This window comes from Sinocyclocheilus anshuiensis, unplaced genomic scaffold (assembly GCF_001515605.1).
Source record: "Sinocyclocheilus anshuiensis isolate Anshui unplaced genomic scaffold, SAMN03320099.WGS_v1.1 scaffold931, whole genome shotgun sequence".
Classification (NCBI taxonomy): domain Eukaryota; kingdom Metazoa; phylum Chordata; class Actinopteri; order Cypriniformes; family Cyprinidae; genus Sinocyclocheilus; species Sinocyclocheilus anshuiensis.
In genome coordinates, this window is record NW_015544187.1 from 79,314 (window position 1) to 103,381 (window position 24,068).

At 37.2% G+C, this 24,068-nt stretch overlaps 2 protein-coding genes and 1 long non-coding RNA gene across 9 annotated transcripts in view; 2 read left to right on the forward strand and 1 right to left on the reverse strand.

Moving 5' to 3' along the window:
- Nucleotides 1-6,997, forward strand: part of LOC107696491 (disks large-associated protein 1-like) — an 85,351-nt gene extending 78,354 nt beyond the window's left edge. For 4 of the 6 annotated variants that reach the window (XM_016496837.1, XM_016496842.1, XM_016496840.1 and 1 more), the window contains exons 8-11: nt 2,313-2,728; nt 4,822-4,913; nt 5,089-5,241; nt 6,512-6,997. In XM_016496837.1, the coding sequence (XP_016352323.1) occupies nt 2,313-2,728; nt 4,822-4,913; nt 5,089-5,241; nt 6,512-6,724 (874 nt within the window). In that variant the 3' untranslated portion in view covers nt 6,725-6,997. Of the gene's footprint in view, nt 1-2,312; nt 2,729-4,821; nt 4,914-5,088; nt 5,242-6,245 lie in introns of all 6 variants that reach the window. The other 2 variants (XM_016496839.1, XM_016496843.1) reach the window with 2 other exon arrangements.
- A 1,071-nt stretch (nt 6,998-8,068) lies between these two features.
- On the forward strand, nt 8,069-9,834 carry LOC107696489 (uncharacterized). Its single transcript, XR_001635095.1, has 2 exons — nt 8,069-9,257; nt 9,434-9,834. It is a non-coding gene; the product is annotated as an uncharacterized LOC107696489 (long non-coding RNA).
- A 3,159-nt stretch (nt 9,835-12,993) lies between these two features.
- LOC107696492 (homeobox protein TGIF1-like) overlaps nt 12,994-24,068 on the reverse strand; it is a 12,591-nt gene continuing 1,516 nt past the window's right edge. The window contains exons 1-3 of one of the 2 annotated variants that reach the window (XM_016496844.1): nt 21,261-21,715; nt 18,883-19,112; nt 12,994-14,628 (exon numbers count right to left, since the gene is read on the reverse strand). In XM_016496844.1, coding sequence (XP_016352330.1) covers nt 14,053-14,628; nt 18,883-19,112; nt 21,261-21,276 — 822 coding nt within the window. In that variant the 5' untranslated portion in view covers nt 21,277-21,715 and the 3' untranslated portion in view covers nt 12,994-14,052. Of the gene's footprint in view, nt 14,629-18,882; nt 19,113-21,260; nt 21,716-24,068 lie in introns of those variants that run through there. The other variant, XM_016496845.1, reaches the window with a different exon arrangement.

Consider the following 24,068-nt stretch of genomic DNA (forward strand, 5'->3'; position numbering starts at 1 on the left):
TATATATATATATAATATATAATTTTATTCAATACTGATAAGTATTTCAATTATTTAAAAATGTGATTGTTTTACTATTTACTATTGTGTTGGTAGTTTAGCAACATATGCTAACGTCACTCTCTGCTTATGTAGATTGTTGCAAATTATGTTTAAGATGCTGTCTTACAAGGGAGCTATATAGGAAGTAGACAGTGAGGAGCTTACTAGGTTTTAGAATTGAACTAATATGTGTATGTGTACACATGTATATAGGAGGTTGTGGCTGGTAGCTGCCAGTATTGAAGCGTTGAGGAACAGATTCTTAGACGATGAGAGAGGGACACACATAACACACACACACACAGGTCGCGGTATTTGGACTTTGCTGAAGCATGCCTTTGTAACTGAGAGGGAATACAGCTGTAAAACACAGGCACGGCTCTCCTAGCACAGGTCTGCTCTTGTTTCCTGCTGAAGTCAGAGCCTTTGAACTGTACGTAGAGACTCCTTTAGCACGTCATACACTCTTTTCCTCCTCCTTAGTGTCGTAGGAATGAAGGATATTAATGAATGAGTCCCAAACCAATCACGGCTTCTCTTACTCTGGGGAGGTGCACTACAGCCGGTACTTAGACATATGTGATAACACAGGGAGTACTGACAAACTGTTGAGCTCCAGAACTTGTCATAGATAGATAGATAGATAGATAGATCGATAGATCGATAGATTGATTGATTGATTGATTGATTTTTTTATTAGATTTTTGATTATTGATTTTTTAAATGAATGCCACACTGTGTATTTTGATATGTAATATAAAGACATCATAAAGGTAAATATGCCCTTGAAAGTAATTTTGGTGAACTTCTGACACTGGTGTCTTCCATGTCACACCCTTCAGAGGTTTTGGTGCTGTGGTGGTCTTAGTGGCTTTAACATGCGGCTAGGATAAGCATCTTGAAAAATGAGTGTGTGTGGGTGTTCTATTGATAGCTTCGGTTAATATGTAAAGCTCTGAGTCCACCATAGGTTAGTTTCAGCCTCAAACAGCACCATCTCATACATAAATGGAATATCCAGATTAAACGTGATTGGCTGGCTAGCAAACACAGAGTAGCAGATCTAAGCCAGATCGCTTTGATATGTTATCCCTCTCTATTCCTACAGGTGTCTGTGTGTTTGTTACACTTGTATTTAATATCGTAGTCTACAGTTACCTAGAAGGAAGTTTTAACAGACAATTACAAACCAATTACTGTATTTTTTATTTTATTTTTATCACTATTATTTATTTTTTTGAAAATCTTTAGTACATTTGGCGTGTTTGTTTTTACAGCATTTCGAACATTATGAGGCATTGGGACATTTCATTTCACAGCATTTTTAAGCATCTTAGGCATGTTTATAACTTTCATTTTAATGACAATTTTGGCTATACAGTATGTTTTATATTTTTATTAGATTTCTAAATTATTTAATTTTTATTTAAAACAAAATTATAATTAATATTAATTATAAAAAAATTTTTTTATTTAAATTGATTTTTAAATTCTATTTGATAATAGAAAATATCATATTAACCACATTTTTACCACTAACTTTTTTTTTTTAATTGTTAACATAACACTTTAATGTACACTACCATTCAAAAGTTTGGATTAGCAAGATTTTTTAAAAAGAAATTAATACTTTTATTCAGCAAGGATGCATTAAATTATCAAAAGTGACAACATTGATAATAATTTTAAAAAAAGTTTCTTGAACACTAACTCGGGATATTAGAATGATTTCTGACGGATCATGTGGCACTGACGACTGGTCTAATGGCTGGCAATTCAGCTTTGAAATCACAGAAATAAATTACATTTTAAAATTTGTTAAAATAGAAAATACTTATTTTAAAATGTAATAATAGTTGACAGTTTTACTGTTTCTACTGTATTTTTATTCAAATAAATGCTGAGCCTAAGAGACTTCTTTCAAAAACATAAATAATTTGAACATTTTGAAACTGTTCACGAAAACCCTTATTAATACAGTGTTAATTTTTCTCATTATATTTTGATAATTTTTCTCATATTAACAGTATGTTTGAATTAAAATTGTTTATTGTTATGATGCACATTTTTAGTCTATTATTTGTTATAATCAACAAATTCAAAAAAGCCATTGTCAGCAAGCACTATTGAGACATGCTTGGAATGCTCCATTCGCCAGCATTTTTTAGGATAGGTGCAACAAGTCAACATTATTTTTGAGTGTTAGATTCACATTTTGGAAAAAAAACTTGAAAACAAACTATACAACATGGTTCATCTTTTCTTTCCAGCTACCGCAGAGTCACACGCTCCAACAGCGTCACCACTGCCGTTCAAGCTGATCTAGACCTTCTGGAGTGTCTCGGCGATGACCAGTTCACACAGACCCAAGAGGGGCCCATTGTCCGCCAGCCATCCCAAGATGCAGCCACTTCCACTGTCAGCATCCAGGGCTCTGGGAACCACTACCATGCCTGTGTCCAAGATGACTACACCGATGTGGGCTTCGACCCCTCCATTCTTCCCCCTCCAGACCCCTGGATGGATGGAGCCATGGAGGAGGAATACACGAGTGGGGTGTCAGGGTTCGTGTGTCCGCAGGACGGACGCTGGTTTCTGAAACTGCTGCAAGCAGAGGTGGAGAGGATGGTGGGGTGGTGCAAACAGATGGAGCAGGATGAGAGAGAAAATGAGCTTCCAGAAGACAGTGAGTAACTCTGAGATATTTACTCTCAAAAAGGTACTACGCTGGCTGTCTGCCTATGTCAGGGGTAGGCAAGTTTTTTAGCAAATAACAAATATTGTAAATGAGTCTTCAATGACCCAAAATGCTGTTGAATCAAACATTCTGAATGAGTTTACATAGGCCAGGGGTAGGCAAGTTCGGTCCTAGAGAGCCGCAGTCCTGCAGAGTTCAACTCCAACCCTAATCAGACACACCTGAATAAGCTAATCAATGTCTTCAGGATTACTAAGGCTAAAGGCAGGTGAGTTTTTTTTTCAGGGTTGGAGCTGAACTCTGCAGGACTTGCGGCTCTCTAGGACCGAACTTGGCTACTCCTGGCCTATGTAAACTCATTCAGAATGTTTGATTCAACAGCATTTTGGGTCATTGAAGACTCATTTACAATATTTGATTTAACTGCATTTTGGGTCATTTTAGACTCATTTAAGATGTTCAATTCGACTGCATTTTGGGGCATTAGAATGTTTGATTCAATGGCATTTTGGGTCATTGAAGAATCATTTAGAATTTTTTATTCAACTGCATTTGGGGGCATTAGAATGTTCAATTCAAAACCATTTTGGGTAATTGAAGAATCATTTAGAAGATTCGATGTAACTGTATTTTGGGTCATTATGGACTAATTTAAAATGTTTGATCCAATAGTATTTTTGGCCATAAGAATGTTCAATTCAACTGCACGTTGGGTCATTGTAGAATCATTTAGAATGTTTGATTCAACAGCATTTTGGGGCATTATAGGCTAATTTACAAAAATTCAACAGCATTACCTTTCTGGAATTCTCAATTTAAAACCACTTTTTGGGAGATTCGCATGTTCAGTTGTAATGTTCTAAATGCATCTTTGATGCCATAAACATTGTTCTTAGTTAGGCAACTTGAGTTATTTTACACCATATTGGAAAGTAATCATAGCAAAATAGTTGTTGTTGCTAAATCATTGAATTTCCGATTCCACTGCTATTTTAAAGTCAAGTAGTCTTTTTTTTTTTTTTTTTTGCAAAACTAGAATGACATTTGTACAGTCTGTGTCCAAGAATAATTAGCCACTTTAACAAAACTACCAGTGCACAAGGTCATTTCACAGTCTGGTTACCTCAAGCCGGACTCTTTCTTTTTATCCCACTTCCTGCCTTTTCCCTGCTCAAGCACACACACCCACACACACGGCGCAGTGACCGTCCTCGTGTCAGTCACAAAGCCTGCTTGTTCATCTATCTCCTCTCTGTCTCCCTCTCACATACCAGACATTTCTACCAGCAGGGAGCCACCCGTCTCCTTCAATTCTTTCGCTCCCTCTTTCTCTGTATATTTTCTTTTTCCTCTCACTGTTTCTATATCAGTCTCCTTCCACTCTCTCTTCTCTAATCCTTCCCTCTTTCCCTGAATACATAAAATATGCTAATCTGTCCAATGACAGCACGTTGTTTGCCATATGGTCTCTTGTTGCTGCATATGTTAAACAGAGTGAGTTCATTTTGTCGGATCTCTGTTTAAACTGCCTCATGGCTCCAATCCACAGAGACACGCTGCAGTCACTCCTTTAGGCCACGGCGAAAGCCTTTAAATGACCCCCGCATGGCAAACATTAGCTTCCTTCCTTTAAGATAATTCACCTTTGTTTGGTAATCTGATATGATATTTACTCTTTTTCACTCTCAATCTATCTTTTTACATCACAGATCATAGCTCTGTGTGTGTGTGTGTGTGTGTGTGTGTGTGTGTGTGTGTGTGTGAGTTTCTTGGCTCATTGGCTTTGGCGGGTGTTTGTTTGGTGTGCATGGTAAACACTGCCCCTGCTCCTCTGGTTCCTGCATTTGGATTCCCAAGCCTTAGATATTTATGACCCTTTCTCACTTCAAAGAGAGAGCATTTAAACATTAACCGAGTGTCTAAGCCTTTGCGACACACACGCACACATTCACTACTGTGTTATTGCGTAGAATTTCTCATACTGTGCTTGCATCAACTTTTCAAGCTACTTAATCCACTTTTGTTTTACTACACTTTACTACGTTTTCCACAGCTGATTCTCAATTATTTTGTCTGTTTAGCTCTCGGCAAGATTCGCAGTGCGGTGGGCAGCGCTCAGTTGCTGATGTCGCAGAAATTTCAGCAGTTCCGGGAGCTCTGTGAAGAAAACTTGGTATGTAAGCACACATCCATCAGCCAATCAGAGCAGAGCTCCACTTGGTAGCTCTGCCCCTGAATGGCCATGTTAGCCTGAATAGCATTAAATCAGTAATACCCAATTAGATATTATGTTTTTGTTTTTTTAAATTAACAGATGTTTTGTGTATAATCTGTTCTCTGGCTGTCAGAATCCCAATGCCCACCCACGGCCCGTGTCTCAAGATCTGGCAGGATTCTGGGATATGCTGCAGCTGTCCATTGAGAACATCAGCCTGAAGTTTGATGAGCTACACCAGCTGAAAGCTAACAACTGGAAAGCACCGGAGCCTCCTGAGAGAAAGGTACAGATTTTATATCACAAATCCAGATGCATTACACACTATCTAAAAATAGCTAAGAATACCTCAGTTGACACATTAATTTGCAACGCTGTTTAAATACAGTGCAGTGACATTTCGTTGGCATGCTTAAGATGAATGATTGGTTTATTTTAACTGTTCAATATATGTCAGAGTAGATGCATTATTAAATTTAATGCAAAAAAAAAAAGACTCTGAGGGGTGGAAGAGTAATCTGTTCAATATGCCGTTTTGTCTTGAACAGTTCACCCAAAACGAAAATTATGTCATTATTTACTGTACAATAAAATTGTACAGTTCACTCTTTTTCATCACATATGAATGAAGCCTGAGGCCTTCAAGCTTAAAGAAGGGCACAAACACAGCACGTAAGCATTATAAAGGTAGTCCGTATGACTTGTGCATTATATTCCTGGTCTTCTGAAGTCATACGATAGCTTTTCTGTGAGGAAAATATCAAAATTAGTCATAATATGAGCTGTTAACTGCTGCCATCAGTCAGTGAGTCAAGAATCTAATCAGTCCAATTTGTCACAGAATCATTCGGATCAATGTTGTGATCTGGCTTTTGGTATAAAAATTTGTAAGCTGAACCAAATAATCATTAAGAAGAATCAAAAGAATGATTTGTTTGTGAATCAGACATAACTACTTCTCTCACAAATTCTTATGATCAAGCCAAGGAGCGCTAGGGCACATATCAAGTCACATGAACTACTTTAACAATGCTTGCACAATGAGTTGCATGGAAAAGAACAACCAGCACAATATTCAAAATCTCAGCTCAAATGTATTGAACGGTCAGTTTTCTGTATTTGCATTCAGTTAAATATGGCGTTTTCTCTGACTCTATAGGTCTATTGCTTTTTTGTTTAATATTTTATTTGAATGTTATCAATCTTATTTTATTCATGAATATTGTATGTGTTATGCTTTGATTTGTTTTGCTCATTTTCTTATTATTTTATGTGTTCTGTGTTTGACAGTGATCTGGTTTTGAGGGGATGCTCCCAAATTGCACGCTGCATGTGGTTTACATCCAGTGGTCCCATTCACCTCATGCCAAATGGGTTGAACGCTTAGCTCACAAAAACGGCTTCTGTAATGGCCAAGCTCTCACCTAATGTATTTGGCTGATGCCTGGCACTCAGACACAACTAAATATTACAACAGATGACCCCACAATTGCATGCATTAGCAGTGTTGTGTTACGTTGAGGAGTGGCACTAACCAGTTTGTCGTTGCTGTCCAGGAGAGGCGCGTGCCCCCTCCGGTTCCCAGGAAGCCAGGGAGGGGTCCTATGCTGCTAGTGAGAGACCGGTCTCTGGAGGGCTCCCAGCGGTTGGAGGCTCGTAAGCGGCTGCTAGCGGCTAAACGTGCTGCCGCCTCTCAGCGCCAGAGCTCTGCCACAGAATGCGCCGACAGCATTGAAATATACATCCCAGAGGCCCAAACACGATTATAAACACTGAAATCCAGGTGCTTAGAAGCATAAATAGACACACAAAGACACACACACACACACACACACACACACACACACACGCATATCTTCAACCATAACACAAAAGCACTGAATAACAAAGGCAGGGTAGCTGTAACATAATCACTACTCTTTTCTTCTGTAAAAGAGAGTTTCTTCACTGTGGGATTCTACTGTATGTATTTATGACTTAATTTTTCTCTCTTCCTCCATCCTCCCATTTGCTATGTAGCTCTCTTGTTAAACTTCCAAAGACTTTTATTCTTTTATTACTTTTACTTTTATACTTCTATTAGACACTATATTTAATTGTTAAAATAACCAATAATATATATGTATGTATGTGTGTATATATATATATATATATATATTCATGTCTAAAATACAACATATTATTATGTCTGTTAATATTACTAGTCAAATAATGCACACTACTGAATTTTATTATTTCATTTGTAGTTTTTTGCAGTTACCGTGTAAGAGCCATATGTCTTGTGTTCTCAAAGAGGACATAACTTCTCAAAGGGCAACATACCGATAACTTCTGAAGATTTTAACGCCAATGTAGCCACTATTTCAGTGTATGTATGTAAACGTGTGTCAGGCTTTCAGTACGTGTATTACACTCTCTCACGTGTCACCCTGCACCTCTGAGACAGGGCGAGGTTGTTCTGTTTTCAGTATCGGGATAGAATGGAAAAAACACCTTTTCTCTTCTTTCTTTTCATATTTTTAAACCTCCCACTCAGTCATCCTTTCCCATCCTCTCAAAGCATCCTATCTCAGTTCCTGTCCGCCCACGATCTCCCCTCAGCAGTGCCACTCACCTGTTTGACTGACATAGATGTCTATCATATCCATCAAATGTGACACATTTATCTGTCACCGCTTAACGTGTTCACGTCATTGACAGAAGTGCTGTCAGAACATGCCACTCTTCACGGCTCTGATTCATTAGCCATTCATAAATTAGCAATGTGTCACATTATGAAACATTATGGGCAGTCAGGGATTTCATTCAGCATTAAGCCCCGTTCACACTGACAGCGATGAAGTGATGCAAAGTCTTTTATTTTCAAAGATCTCTGCCAGTTTCTGATGACATGAACAAGGTGGTGCAATGTGGCTATATCCAATTAATTGCTACTTTATTCTTTTTGATTGCGACTAGGTCACAATTGTGAATTTTAATTTCATAATTGTGATTGTTGTGACTTACAGTAATTGCAATTTTATGTTAATTGCGACTTTATATCATGACTTTATTTTTTACAATTGCGTTTTTATATCACATTTTAACAATATATCACAAGAAATTTTATTTCTCATAATTATGATTTTACGTAATGTAATTGCGATTTTAGATGTTAATTGTGATGTAATTGTGACTATTTCTCCCGACTGCATTTTCATGTATCAGTCACTCAATATTGTGACCATATATCACAAGATATTTTATATCTCTTAATTGTGACTTTACTTAATGTAATTGCAGTTGTAGGTGATAAATATGATTTTATATTGTAATTGTGACTTTTTCGCAATTACATTTTTATATCGCATTATTAGTATATCTCAGTTTTGACTGTATATCACAAGAGATTTTATTTCTCGAAATTGTGACAATGTTTTTCCAATTTATAATTGTGACTTTATATCGTAATATAGCAGAAGAGATATTATTTCTCTTAATTGTGGCTTAATTACAAACTTATATAATAAATTTCAAATTTAATTCTCACAATTGCGACTTTATTTCTCACATTGTGACTGTATATCTTATCTAGATAGTTGTATCTCACAACTGTATTTTAACTTTATGGTTTAGTTAACTTAACAGCGAGTCCTCCAGCAATAAAATCGCTGTCAGTGTGAACACGCCGCGACAAGACATTTTCTAATTCTATAGCATTAAAAAGCTCCTCCCTCTGTGAAATCTCATTGTTTCTCTCTTCATAACTGTACATTAAGCACTGTACATACATCTGATTGGCTGTGAACGTGTCATGTCACTCAGCAGTTTCTCGTTCAGTGTGGGCAAATGATCTTGGCAGTGAATTCATCACATCGTGTCCCGTTTGGACATCTTATTGAACTTGCCATTAGATTCTTTCAAAAAATGCACATTATTTAGCATATTTTGTAAATATATAAATGATGAATTATAAAACGCCTTCCTGACTGCTTACTAATATAGCTCCTCACTATATTTGTCTAAATATTTGTATAAATGGATATAAAGTAAAATATCAGTATTTTATAATGGAGTTGTAGAGATATTTAAAACCTGAAGAAACACATTTAAACCATGTCCCTCTTTACCGTTGCCTTTGAATTTCAATAATGCTTAAAGTATCATTTTAAATAATGAAACTGCAATGTAACAGCTCAATAAATGTAATACACATTTTAGTTAAAAACTCCATCTTTGACTGAGCAATTTATTCATTATATTTATAATCACAAGTTTGCATGATAGTCTTTATCCGGCCAAGTCAGTCAAATGTATGTGTGTGTGTGTGTGTGTATGTGTGTACAGGTTTATATATCCTGGTGGGGACTTAAACCTGACTACACACAGACTCATGGGGACTCGTGTCACGGTGGGGACCTAAATTGTGGTCCCCACGGGAACAAAAGCTTATCAATCATACAGAATGAAGTTTTTTGAAAATCTAAAAATGCAGAAAGTTTCCTGTGAGATGTACCCAAGTGCTTCCTAATTTTCCTGAAGGCATCTCTTTTTTTTTCAACCGATATGTAGCACAGTTGATACTTTGTAATATGGATCATCTACTCTCTTTTGTTTTTTTTACTTATGCTAAGATGTATATACTTTCAGTAACCCTGCGGAGACAGTGCATGTAAATATGTATCAGTGCAGAGCACATACCATCAGTTTATTATTTTTCTATTTAAGGAAACCTACTTTAACCATTGAATCACACTCTTGTGCTGCTCGTGTAATTGATTTGTAAACAGCACTGCATCATAGTTGCACTGACAGGTTACTCAATACTAGTCAAAACCTAACTGCACTCATATTTTTCAATAACTGATAATACTAATTTGCACTTGTTAAATATGTTAAATAAACGGAGCTATTTCTTTTTTCTTTCTCAGAATATTTCACTGTGGATAGACACGTCACTATAAATATATATATTGATATAAATTTTTCCCAGCAGCCAATGTGCAGCCATTCTCTGTTTTCATAGACAGTTCAATTGCATTGGCTTTAGTTTGATCCTGGTAGTGTTTATCTTATTAACTAAACTCTTAGTTCCAGTTATTATGCACTAGAGCCCTTCTACTGTGGTTAATGTTTTAAATATTATGGAGCTATTTCTTGTTTCTTTCTCAGAATATTTCACTGTGGATAGACACGTCACTATAAATATATATATTGATATAAATTTTTCCCAGCAGCCAATGTGCAGCCATTCTCTGTTTTCATAGACAGTTCAATTGCATTGGCTTTAGTTTGATCCTGGTAGTGTTTATCTTATTAACTAAACTCTTAGTTCCAGTTATTATGCACTAGAGCCCTTCTACTGTGGTTAATGTTTTAAATATTATTGATGTTTAAACGCTCTGCCTTAATTTATGAATATATGATAGTCATGCACAACGTAGCCTCAGGGGAGACTATATAACGTGTGTATGAATGTGTGTGTGTGTGTGTGTATCGGTGTGTATGTGTGTGTTTGTGTATGTGTATATCATGAAGAGGTCTTATACTGGACATGTTACCGTACCAATTAAAGCATTCAATATTGACGACAAATTGCCCATATTGATATTTCTGTATCAAAGTGTTGAGTAGTATTTCATGGCACTTACAGTCCAAACTGACACCAAATTTAGGAATGGTTTTGTTTTGGACAATCGGTGATTTAACACAAAGGAAATCCATGTCATTTTATTTGTAAAAATCATATAAATAAAATGATACTGAAATGTTTATCGGAATATTGATTTCATTTTATTTTTAGTATTTAAAGAGACATTTATGAGACATTAAAGAGATATTTTGTGAGAATATATAGCACTAACATGTTTGCCAAAAGTGATCACAATCTCATTTTCTTAATTGTTGTCATTCACTGATGTGAAAATATGGGTTTATATCTGGCAACATGATAAGTCCTGACATTTAGAAGTACAAGAAGATTAGACTGTGTATTATTGCCAAAATGTGGACTGTGCACCCACCACAATGTTTTGGGAAATGAAGGCAGGATATTGTATTTACTGTTCTCATAAAAGCATAAACTTTATCAAAATGACTGTGTGTAAATACATGAATGTTCTTCATTGTAAATGTAACCTACATCTAAGGAAATCTTACTACTTACATTTTGTATTTATTGTAACAACACTGTTAATGTTATGGCACGTGTATGAAATTTTGATCATTAAAACATTACAGATGCTCACAGCCATGAAGTGATTCATTTCCAAATAAAAGTGTGTTTGTTCTATCCAGAATGAATGAATGAATTAATCTTTTACATGGAAACCTATTTACACATTTCCTACTTTTTATCTCAGAATTGCAACTTTGTATCTTACAACTGTGACTAAATATTTTGTAATTGTCCTTATTTCTCAGAATTGTGACTTTTAATTGTCAGTGTTGTGACATCTCACAATTATGAATGTCCCACAATTGCAGTTTAATCTCTCGTAATTGAGACTTTATCTCAGAGTTGATCACATTGTCATAACTGACTTTATTTCTCCCATTTGAAACCTAATTTCTATCTCATAACTGAATTTTTCAAATAGTTGATATTTCTCAAAACATTTTGTCAGTGTTGCAACATATCATAAAAGTATGACTGTCTCACAATTATGACTTTTATGTCATGGCAGTTTTTTCACTTTTGTGACCTCACAATTACAACTTTACATATCACAGCTGTGATTATATTTATTTCTACTATTATATATGGTGACACTGTTGTAATTGTAACTGTTTCACACAATTGCAACTATTTCTCACAGTTCTGACTGTCACAATTTGACATCTCACAATTTGGCTTATTTTTTGTCTCACAATTGCAAGATTCCCATAACTACATCTCTCTCTCTCTCTCTCTCTCTCTCTCTCGTAATTGTGACTTTATTTTCTTGTGATGTCTCGCCATTATAAAAGCATATTACAGCTGTGATTGTATTTCTTGTAATAGACATAGCTCAAAATTGTGACATTAATATATCACAATTGTCTTTATTTCTTGTATTTGCAACTTTAGTACAATTTTGACTATTACAATTTTACATTTTCTATTAATCCAACTTTATGTCTTTGACTTTCTATCTCATAATTGTGATTTGTAATGGTGACTTGTATATCTTTATTTCTCACAGTTTTGACTTTATATCTCACATTCTTGCTGATTTTAAACTTCCTATTACCTTTTACAAACTTTCCTACTATTAACTAGGCTTCGTAGTTTTAAATCACTGCTTTCTTTGAGTCTTATTAGCAGACACCTTCAGCTTTTCGCACAGATGAACCCAGACAACATATACGCTCATCTAAAGCGTGTGAGACATCCATTCCATCCAAAAATCCTCAGTCTTATGTCTTTTTAAATATAGGTGTTTGGTTAATTAACCACTTTGAGCTGCTAATCAGTTTGATCACTTGTTGCCAACTAGACCAATGACTCTTTGAGTTGTTTGTTTGGATCTCGGCCCAGTGAGAAGTCTAAAGTAAAGAAAAGCTGTCTAACCGAGTGTGACTGAATATCCAGGACAGACGTGTCCCTGCTAATCTGTCTTTATTGTCTGTGCTCAGATACACAGACATGCACACTCTCACAGACGCCATTGGCAAGCCATCGTTGATGTCTGGTTTTAGCTACTGCTAATTAAATGCAGGGTTATGCTAATTGGCGTTCTTGTGAAGCTTACACACACACACGAATGTCAGAATGATTTAGAAATAGCCTGTAGGGTCATGCCTTTGATATGTGTGAGATGTCAAGGCAGGGCAGCAGTGAATTGGTATAAATCACCTCATTTGGATGTACCTGCTCATGCTGCCTTCCGCTTTATGAAAGCAATTCACCTATTCTGTCAGGCCTTGCATGCTATTTCATATTTCAAACATTACTGGAAAGAACTGTCATCTGAAGGCTAAGCCTTGAACGTAAGAATCTTTCCAGTTTTTCCTACCCCAAACACACTCATCGAATAATGTAGTTAAAAATAAGCAGAAGAAAGAAAATGAACACCCATTTTGTAGAAAACAAAACTTTATTTAAACACCGTGTGACCCCTATTTGCCACATACATTGCACAGTAAGGAGGAGAAGTCACATCATTGGGCATCATGTCACATTGGCTACTGTAAATGCACTGGTCTAAGGTCCCAAAACCTTGAAATCAACATATTTGGTGACATAAAACCATTCTTTCCTTTTAACCTCTGAAAGTGGTCTCAACTTGATAAACCAAAAAAACTTAATACAATTCATGTAGTGTTCATTCTTCCAGCTCATTTGTCCAAGGTGTATATTTGTGTGTGAGTGTGTGTGTGTGTGTGTGTGTGTGTGTGTGTTTAGAGCTGAGGTGGGGAGCATGTGGGCACATTCACTGGCCGTTTCTACACTGAGTATTCAGAGGAAATCTCAGACTATAGTTCTGCTACATCTGAATATCCCTTAAGAGTAATGAAAGGAAAAACGAAATGTACTAACAACAGCATCAGAAACTTTACAACCAAAAAACAATACAAAAACTGAACATCTATGAGACACAGAATGACCCGGTGCAGTAGTGATTAGAGTCTGTCGGAGAGAAAGCTAGAGTTGATAAGATACTGAGATGACCTGCCATTTTGTGCAAAAAACGAGGCAGAATATCAGACGTGTTCTCTAAAAACGAGGCAAAATCGACAATCATAGAGCCGAATCTCTGAAAACGAGAAAAAAAAGACTCATGAGGAATGGGAGAAGAGCTTGTCTTCTTGTAAAAAAAAAAAAAGGAAAGACAGGAAGTTGTATTACTGTTTGGTTTTGGTCCCCTGTGTACAAAATGAAAAGATACATATTTATTTACATATAAATGGAATACAAAAGAAAGAACTGACTTGCCAAGGCACCTTGAAATGCTTTACATAAAGGAATCCTCATCAATTTGATTTACATTTACCAAAAATAGAAATGATCAGGCCATGCTTGTTTGCTTTCTGTTGCTCAGTCAAGTTTTTTGAACTCCCTGTGGAGTTCGGTTTTGGGGGGCAAGAAACAAACATCGATGATGCTTTTTCATTCATCCATCCGTCTTTTCTGTCTTCAGGCGAGGAGCTGTTTGGCCTGCAGCTCCATTTCTGCGGCCCTCTTCAGCGCCACGTCAACCAGCAACTGGAAGCCGCTGAAGTCCTGGGTGAGGTCAGGCGGGGTGGGTGGCGGGGTGTTGAACAGACCGCTCTGGGGGCTGACGTTACCCTCTCCGCGACACCCAAACAGGCCGGCTGCGTCTGTGAGTGGCAGCTCTGTGGACCCCTCCACGCCGAGGAGCGTCGACGTGCCGATGCCTTGCGTGGCTGTGGTGATGGTGGTGTGGCAGATGACAGAGGGTCTGGGTAAGACAGGTCCGGGTGAGGGGGGTGTTTTGGGGGACAGGGCCTTTTTGGGGTAACCGTTAGAGGTGGGTGTGTTGCTGGTTGGGTGAGGTGAGCCGGGTTCGTAGCTGCTGCGGTCCTCTCCGTTTGCGAGCAGGCCGTGTTTAGGAGACTGGGAATTGTCGCTGAGCATCTCGCCGCCCTTGCTGCCCCGTCGCGAGATGGTGAACTGGTTGGGGTCCTTGCCGTCTTTCCGGAGCATCTCGGGAAGGAGTCGCCGCCGGGCGTTTATAAACCAGTTGCACACCTGTGGAGAGAAGAACAGATTATGATATATATTGTAATGCCAACATACTTACAATAATAAATGGGGATACAATAATATATCGATATCACAAGACAATTTTTCTGCACCATATTGTGTCATAAATTTAGATCCTGTTATCAATATTTTTTATTTACTTCTATAATATATGTCATGTCCCACAATCCAATAATGAATAAGCAGGTAATCTAAATAAGCTAAACAAGCTGCTTTTTTTTTTTGGAAATATTTGTTTTGTTGTTTTAAACAGTAAAACAGAAAATAAAAATAAATGTTTTAATTATATTATATTTTTAAATAAAAAATTTAAAAAAATGACTATTAACTTAAATTACTAACATTATCCCCCGGTTTCACAGACAAGGCTTAAGCCTAGTCCCAGACTAAAGTGTAAATCTGAGCTGTTTTAACTGAAAGAAACTTGCACTGACTGATCTTAAAATATATCAGTGCCTTTGTTTTGTATCAAGATGTACACCAGTAATGTTTTTCTAAAGCATGTTTGTAAAAAATTACGTAAATTTCCTAATTGAACAATGCCCTAATCCTGGCTTAGTCTAAGCCCTGTCTGTGGAACCGGGCCTAAATTAAATAAGTAAAAATTTAAGACATTTTATTTGAAATACATTTTTTATAACTTTTTCCACCTGTCATTCTTCCAAAGTTCAAAGCCTGCAGTCCTTTTATTTTGTTTATTTTGCAGTGTTGTATCACTTTAAAATGGAAATTCATTATGCTGTATTGAGTTAACATGTGACGGTTCTCTGACTCTATTTTTGTTTTTCCTCTTAAAAAGCTGAGCTGGCAGTTGAAATCAGGAAGCTCTCAGCGGTGAGGATTTCTCTCAATCACCTAAGTAACAGTTCACCTTTATCCCTCAGATTGTGCTCTTTGTTAGGCCTCAATCATGCTAATAGCGCTGTATCTTTCATGGCTCTGGTCTGATCTCACCTGAGGGGGTGTTGAGATCTACTCTAATGCAAATCCAACATTTCAGGCTACAAAAAACACGTGAATGCTTGACTCCAGTGTGGATCTCCACAAAAAGACCGATTACTACCGTGAGGTAACAGCCAACTGTTAACACCTTTAGTTTATATCAACAATTGAACTCTGTTGGCCTTTTTAGTCAATGCAGATTGCGCACCACAGACAACTGATAATTTACATTAAATTTTAAGTAAAAGTTTGCATCTGAAAATAAACTCATCATTACTCATCTACGACCATCAAATAATTACATAATTAAAAATTATTTATACATTATACATATGTGCAATTCATTCTTAATGTTGATTTTTTTATTATTATTTATTTCATTTTATATTATTTATTTTATTGTCTATTTTGATATTGCAAGTACTTTTATACACTCAGGCAATACTGTAAATGTTAACAATTCATTTATATTTTCAGCCTGGTATATTGAACCCTTGTGTGCTCCTCATTTGGGAGTCACACTCATGGTCTTCGCGATCAAAAGTGACCTGACACCTGAAATTTAACTTTTTGTTTCTTCAGTAAAATCAATCTGATTTTTGTTCAATAATATTTTTTCTTTTTTCTTTTGAGAGAATTTTATGGTACTGATTAATATTTATGCAATAATTATGATAAATTTTTCCCATTGATAATAGTAAAAAAAAAAATGTATGCAGTATTTCAGATTAAAACAGAGACTAGGCCTTTAAAATCCAATTTTTGAAGGCAGAATAGCACCTCCTGGTCAGAGCAAAAAAACAAAAAGAGAAAAACCTGTAATTTCATAACCACTAGATTCCTATATAGGACTCCATAGAGAGGCTTGTGAATTCCCTAGTTGTTTTTATACATAATTGTTTACTTTGATTATGTTGTGGGTGTAAATGTATATTAAGGCATTCTCAAAGACTCAAGGCATTCTCATTGTCAAGGTTTATATTTTTTGTTGTTTTAAATGTTGATTTGAAGTGTAGATTTTGCATTATTATTACTACATTCAAACCTGAACACACAAAGCATTTTGTTTCACAAAACATTAAAATTCTATAAAAATGTAACAAAAATGAACAGGAATGCTTTATCAGAGCTTAATCTTTCTGGGTCTGATCTGATTTTAACCTCTTAATTCAGTCTTCTGACACATTTTGGCTATATGGTTATAGCCATACCAGTTCATTTGAGTATGTATAATTCTGTATGTGTGTGTCTGTGAGTGTGTGTGTGTGTGTGTAAGTAAGTGTGTGTGAGTGAGTGGATAAGTGTGTGTGAGTGGATGTATCTGTTTTACACTCTTGATGATTTAGAGTGTAACCCCTTCCTTGCTGTCCCCTTTTTTACTGCATTGTAGTTAAATTATTGATTTTATTTTACATAGTTGCAGTGTTACAGTCACACTAGTTCATAGGTGTGTGTGTGTCCGCGCGTGTTGGTGTGTTGATTTTGCAGTCTAGATGTTTTCGAGTTTCACCCCTTCATTGCTGTGCAATTTTTTCTGCATTGTGGGGGATTTGTAGATTGTACACACAACAATTTTCTGTATTTTCGATTTTTTCCCATTTCCCATTCATTTCCTATGGTCGGTCATTTCTGACCGAAGACCATGACTGCGACTATTTTGTTTATGACCACTTAGCTTTTTCGAATCATGCCCTCAATTTTTTTTTGTGTTCACATACCAAGTGCCATAAAAGTCACCAAGTTTCGTACCATTCAGGTGAAGCTATGATTTTTAAAAATTCAAAATATAAAATTCTCGGTTAGAAGTGACCGAAGACCACACAAGGGTTAAACTTAGTACACCTGCTACAAAATAAGCAAAGCTGTTTTGCTTTTTACAATTCTATTCTGGCCTACTTTCCCAATAAACACACTTGTCACTATGCCATAATAAAATAATAACATAAGTTCTAACTTTTCTTTCTCAGTATCCCAAAAGCCTGTTTTCAAGATTCAGTCCTCAGTATGGTAATGTTCCTGTATTGTCTTCCAACGAGTCTCTTCAGAAGAGAAGCCTCTTTGGCTCTCTGGGGTAATGGGGCTGTATTGTGTATCCAACGGTCCGACTGAGCCTGGTAGTCTTCACTATGTTAATGTGTGTGTATTATGTCTCACTATTGTTAGTGAGACAGCTGGCTGAGCACAGGGGAAATTCCTGGCCCAGTGTCTGAGCAAGTCTCTCTCTCTCTCTCTCAATGTGGCCACATCTCAGATGATTTAAAACAGTTATTCACTCATCTGTCCACAGGAATTCTCTCCATTGACTGCATTCACGGGAAGTGTTGTTTATATGACGCTAAAACTCAGCGGGGAACAGAATGTGTGATCTTAAACGCAGTAGTGCTAGCGAAAAAAGAGCTGACTCTTTCTTTCTTCTGACACTTTTTTTGGCTAGCTGCTAGTTATGACATTGAACCTTTCGGTTTCCTACACACGTCAGTTGAACTAGACATTGATGACAGCTAACTGCTCTCCTGTGAAGCATATAAATAGCTTACTGATCAACAAAACAGAAAACTGAAAAATTCCCCTTCGCATTCTTGATGGAAACAAGCAGTCGTGAGAAACTTAAGACCTTCTATGAAGCATAACTTCAGAAACTGCTTTGGGTCATTCAAACATCTTTTTATTCAGGGCTCCCAAACATTTTGGCCAATGATTTTCCATGACTTTCAATCAATTTTTTAATATTTTAATCTATTTTTTATATATAGTATTTTAGATATAGCATTCACCAATGCAATTTCTAGACATTAAAATACTTCAGAACAAAGTAAAACCAGATAAATCTTCACTAGAGATTTTTATTTACTTATTTATTTAGTTTATTTGTTTGTAATTGAAATAAAGCTTAAAATAAAATAAATAAATAAATTAGATTTAAAAACTTCAACCTCCAAATAATTTTTTGGCAACTGAAATAAGTCTAAGGCTCTAAAATTACTAAGATGGAAATAAAAAAGTAATTTTAAGCTAAATAAAACTGTTAAAACTGCTAAAAAAAAAAAAACTATAAAAAAATGTAAAAATAAAAGTGAATTCAAAGCAAATAAATACTATAAGAGTATATAAATAATACTAAAATAACACTGCCTGAATGTTTTAACATTCCCTGATATTCCAAGTTGTCCATAATCATGGGAACTTTGTTTATTCTGATAAGCTGCAAGACATGCAGTTGTTCTTTTGTTTGTTTGGGTTTCTTTCTTTAGGACTGTACTAGGCCATGTACACACACTTTCTGAAAATGTTCTGTACCTGTAGTGTGGAGAGATGGGTCTGCTTGGACAGCAGGGCTTTTTCCTGCTCTGATGGATAGGCATTGTAGCGGTGTTGGTAGAGCCAGTCCCGGAGTATCTGTACTGACTCTTTGGGCAAGTTTCCTCTCCTCTTCCTCTTCCCTGACACTCCTCCATTTGAAGAGAGGTCAAGAGGCACATCTAAACTGTCCTCGTCCTCTGTCTCACTTCCAGACATCGCCAACACACCTGTAGTCATGAGACGTGAAATATTGCCACTATGAACTATGAATTTCACAACATTATTCTTTCCTTATGTGCATATGTGTGTATGAAAAGGCTTTGAGAACCAGAAAAAGTATGAAGTTAGGTTTATGTATTAGAAATGTGTTTGTAACCATCAATAAGTGTGTTTCAGGGAATGAGTAAACTGGGAATCAGTGTGTACCCATATGTGTGAAGGAGCACAAAAGACACCCAGTCAAATATCAACCCCCCCAACCTCTGCTGAGGACCCTCCTCCTCCCCCTATCCTACACACACACATCCTACACGTATCTCCCTCCAAAATGCCAACCGCCGAACAACAGCGCCTGGCTGTCTGTATGCATGTATAAGCGTGCGTCTGAGAGAGAGAGAGAGAGTGAGAGAGAGTGTGTGTGTGTGTGTGTGGCAGCTGATGTGTCACATCCCTGCTGTCAAGCAAAGCCATGTGATTCATGGTTGGAGCGGAGGCGTCACAAAGAGTCTAAACTGTGTCAATGTTTCATAGAGCCTTTGTAAATTTGTAGACACTGCAAAACTCACTTAAAGGGCCAGTTGACCTATTTTCACACTCTCAACCCTGCATGACTTTTTTTCTATGAAGTACAAAAGGTGATGTTAGGCAGAATGACAGTATCATTAACTATTCACTTTAATAATATGAAAAAGGTGAATCATGACTGAGTATGTAACTTCTGCCTACCATCTCTTTTCGTGGAGGACAGAACGTCATGCAGGTTTGGAATAACATGAAGGTGAGTAAATAATGACAGTTTTGATTTTGGGCAAACTATCTCTTTAAATGCTGATCTGACATCTTTTCCTGCTTATAATGATGACCTGAATATTATTACCACTTGTTCCTACGTAACATAAACCGGTTTAATTTGTCAATAACACGTTTCACTCAGAGTGCTGAGGGGGGCTTTTAGTTCATGAGCACTCTGTAAGTGAAACAAAACTTTCCCCAACTGCAGCTTCAGCGTGGGACACTTCACAGTCTGAAAACGAAACAAGTGAAATCACGTACATATCTATCTTTAAGGCTGTGTGAGAAAACGACTGAACTTGTGAAGAGGAGTAATTTTGTCCTCGGCCTACATGAGGAGGAGGAGGAGGAGGAGGGGGAGGGGAACCTGTTGCAGATCTCAAGAACGAACAAAAGAATGTCAGCTGTGTGAGAAAACGACTGAACTTGTGAAGAGGAGTAATTTTGTCCTCGGCCTACATGAGGAGGAGGAGGAGGAGGAGGAGGGGGAGGGGAACCTGTTGCAGATCTCAAGAACGAACAAAAGAATGTCGCTTGTGGGACATTTCAAACTCTGTTTTTTCGACTTTTCACAAGATGGAAACTTATGAAATCACGCCAGGTGACAGATAAAAGGCTGACACGACTCTCTACACGGTTTGACGCCATAAAATATGAGAACCATTAACTTAATAACAGAGAATAACTCGGGCTCTATTGTGTGCTGTGAGAAACACGAGGTGGAAGGGAATGTGAAAGCGTCGCCTCGAGGAAGCAGCGCGAAATACACAAACTTCACAAAAGGAGGTCAGGAATTATTGTTGCACATTTTAGACCGCAACCCAATGTTCAAATGCGGTGGAAGCAAAAAAGATTAGTCGTCAAATAAAAAAAAATGACACTTGGAAAGTTCCCCGCATATTCCCAACAAAAATTGAGTCAGTGTTATGAGAAACTCTTGAACATTTTTGTCCAGGCCAAAGGCGTTCAACTATTACACGAAGGCATTTTATACCTACTGCACAACAAACCTAGAAGACTTAGGCTACATTTGAGAGCATTTGAAGTTATAGTTGTAGGCTGGTTCGTGAAACACTTTAAAACATCTCAAATAAATACGACTATTACATAAGCACTTTGTACAAAATCAAAACTTTTATGTTGTGAATAAAAAACACGCGTGTTAATAACGCGAATCGGCTCGTTGTGACAGCCCGCCAGCACATGGTGAGAAAAAAGGCTGTTTTGTCTGCAGCAGAAAACAATAGCAGTATGCCAGACATTTTCTGTTCAACCATCATCGACAAGTTCCATCCAGTCGTTACAATCACCGATAAAAATATAACATATATCGCCGCTATCCCCCATATCGAGAAGATACATACCCTTTTTGGTCTTCATGTCCGTCAAAATTCCCCTTTTCACGTTGGCAACAACGAGGTCGATTCTTCCTCGCTTTAATCACACACAACTGTATTATTCCAGATTGTTGCAAAGTATCGAGCGAAATATGTCTTTTTGTCGAGGAATCGCCGCGGAGCGCGTTTTTCATTTGTCGGAGACGCAACACATTGTCGGGTACCTGGGACAGGCAGCGCGTCTCATTCAGTGTGTTTGATGTGGAAACTGGGTGACAGCTATCTTTGACAGCTGCGTGACTCAACGCGGTTAGAACCTCCCCCTCCGAGGGCAAGAGGGAAAAATCTGACATCAGACATACAAAAAGGATAAAAAGAGACAGAAAAGGGGCTTTTTGACAAACCGATCCGAATCTTAAACGTATGTACAGAAAGATCCAGCGCGCGGAATGTGTTGTTTTGACGTGTTTTGGACGTAGAATTGGATCTAGTTCCTGCACATTTCCCTTTAATGACTGCGGCAGAGAGACAGGAAGCTGGTTTATTATGAATGTAGGTTAACATTACCAAGAGGCAGACACATGGCAGGGATATATTTGGGACTGCGTTCATCAGCATACTTCGTTTTGGCGCCCTACTCCAAAACAACATTTTTAATGGCGTTGTTTTTCTTTCATTGAGATGCTTGGATGTTACTTGTTTATGTCTAACTGTTACTGCAGGATAGTGTTGATGTGTTATCAGGTGCAATGCGTCATTTATTTCAGGTGACAGATGTCCATGATGCTGTTGCAAACCTGAAAGCCAGTAGGGATTGAATTCGAATGTAATCATTTTGATTCCCATTCTTCTTAACGATTACTGGATTAATGATTCTTTTCGAGCGTTTGGAGAATATTTGGAAATAAATGCTGGTCTTATTAGTCTTAAATGATGACATCATTTCAAATTTAACAGAACAACAACACAGTTTACCACATTTTTTGCAAAACGTGTTTACCTTTTAATTGACTTCTTTCAGAGTTACGAGTTTTGAGTAGGCCTACCCATAACATACGTTTTTTTTTTTTATTTGTTACTAAAGAAATAATAATTCACTGTCAAATGTGTGAGTCAGATTTATTCAATAAAGTATTTTGATTCATTATAAAGAGTCAGTCATTTGATTAATTTGACCGGGAACGTTGAATCTGTGGGAATCACTAAAAAGAGCCGACTCATGAGAGTCATTGGTTCGAAAACCTGACTACTCTGGTGGCGCTGTACATGTTTTTGATTAATTCAAAAGAACCGACTCAAAAGAGTCATTTGTCCGGGATTCGGGACTACACTGGCACTTTAGATTTAATAGCGATGCTGCACTGCTGATTAGTAGTGGGGGAAAAAACACCGTCATAAAGTGTTGCGTTCCGAGTGTTCTAGAATCTCTAAATAAATCGAACGCCATTAACACATTTACAAAATGGAAGAGGTTCTGAATAAGTAGTTCTCGGTTCCACTCCATTTGTAAACCGTGCGTGATGCTTCCTGTTGGCGCAGCCCTGCGTGATACCCAGTTGACCGTTGGGATTAAATGGCTGTAAAGCAAGAAACGCTTGTTTCTTCAGCTGTCCTGGTGACGCGTCCCTAATTCAAATCAAAGCAGTCTCAGAATTCTTAACGCTGATTATCTCTCGCGCGTATGGAGTACTATTTATCTGTTGTTCCAGTTAAACCATAAACCAAATCAGTTAAGAATTTTGTGTCAGATCGTGTTCACATGCACATGTTAGTGTATCCATTACCCACCTTAGCCTATTAGATATGTGTCAAAACATATGATTCAGACACAGACCTTTAAAACCAAACGTGATCTACTTGTCAAAACACGGAAACACATGGTGGTAAAGGCTTTAGAAAGCTGGATTTGGAGTGTGGATATAGGTCAGGTCGTTGACTCTTCCATACGAGGCGTGCATGCGTCATTCGTCTGGCTGGCCTTAATTCTCAATTTACTGCTGATGATAAGAGCACAGGTTATTCGGACTACACACGCGTAAACAATAGCCCATGTCTACAACAATCGGATATAACAAAAATCTTAACATCGCATCGTCCTTATTAAAGGAAATAAATAAAATTCGGCGAGGTAATGTCTTTATGTTGATTGGCTCTGCAATGGATGTGAGAAAACGTGATGATTCACGATTTCTCATAAGCCTGACACAGCTCACTTTAGATTGTGTAACATTTATCGCAGTCAAAAAGGCGTGTCGCTGTTATCCGATTCCGAATCCGATAAACAGAGACCAATCGCTCCCCCTGGTGTTACATCGCGCAGCTGCAGACGTTCTACACAAAGGCGTCGTTGAAGCATTTGGCTGCCGCCCATTGGTAAAAAGTCGTGTCTTCATTTTATTCAGATAAAATGGAAATTCGATATATTTTGATTTCAGTTGAAATAAAGAATTCACAAGAAAGAAAGAAAAAAAAAAGAAATATGTAACCCCTGTTATTTTGTTTACTTACACTCGCATTTATGCATTATATAAAATAGGCAGTGTATATAGTGATCTATTTTAGAAGATGTAGAAGGACATGATATATTTTCCCTTTCAATAAAACAAACATAAAGAGCCATGTCCACTTCCAGTTTAGTTTATGGAAACATGTGCCAGTACAGTGAAACAGAACACAGTGGAACTATGTATGAGATTTATGTGGAAGCTATTTAAAACTCATGTCGTTTCAACTGACCTTCAATTTAATCGTGATCTGCCCAGTGTCGTCATTTCCTCTGTATGTAATCATCTTTAGATAGACATACAGAGATAGATAGATAGATAGATAGATAGA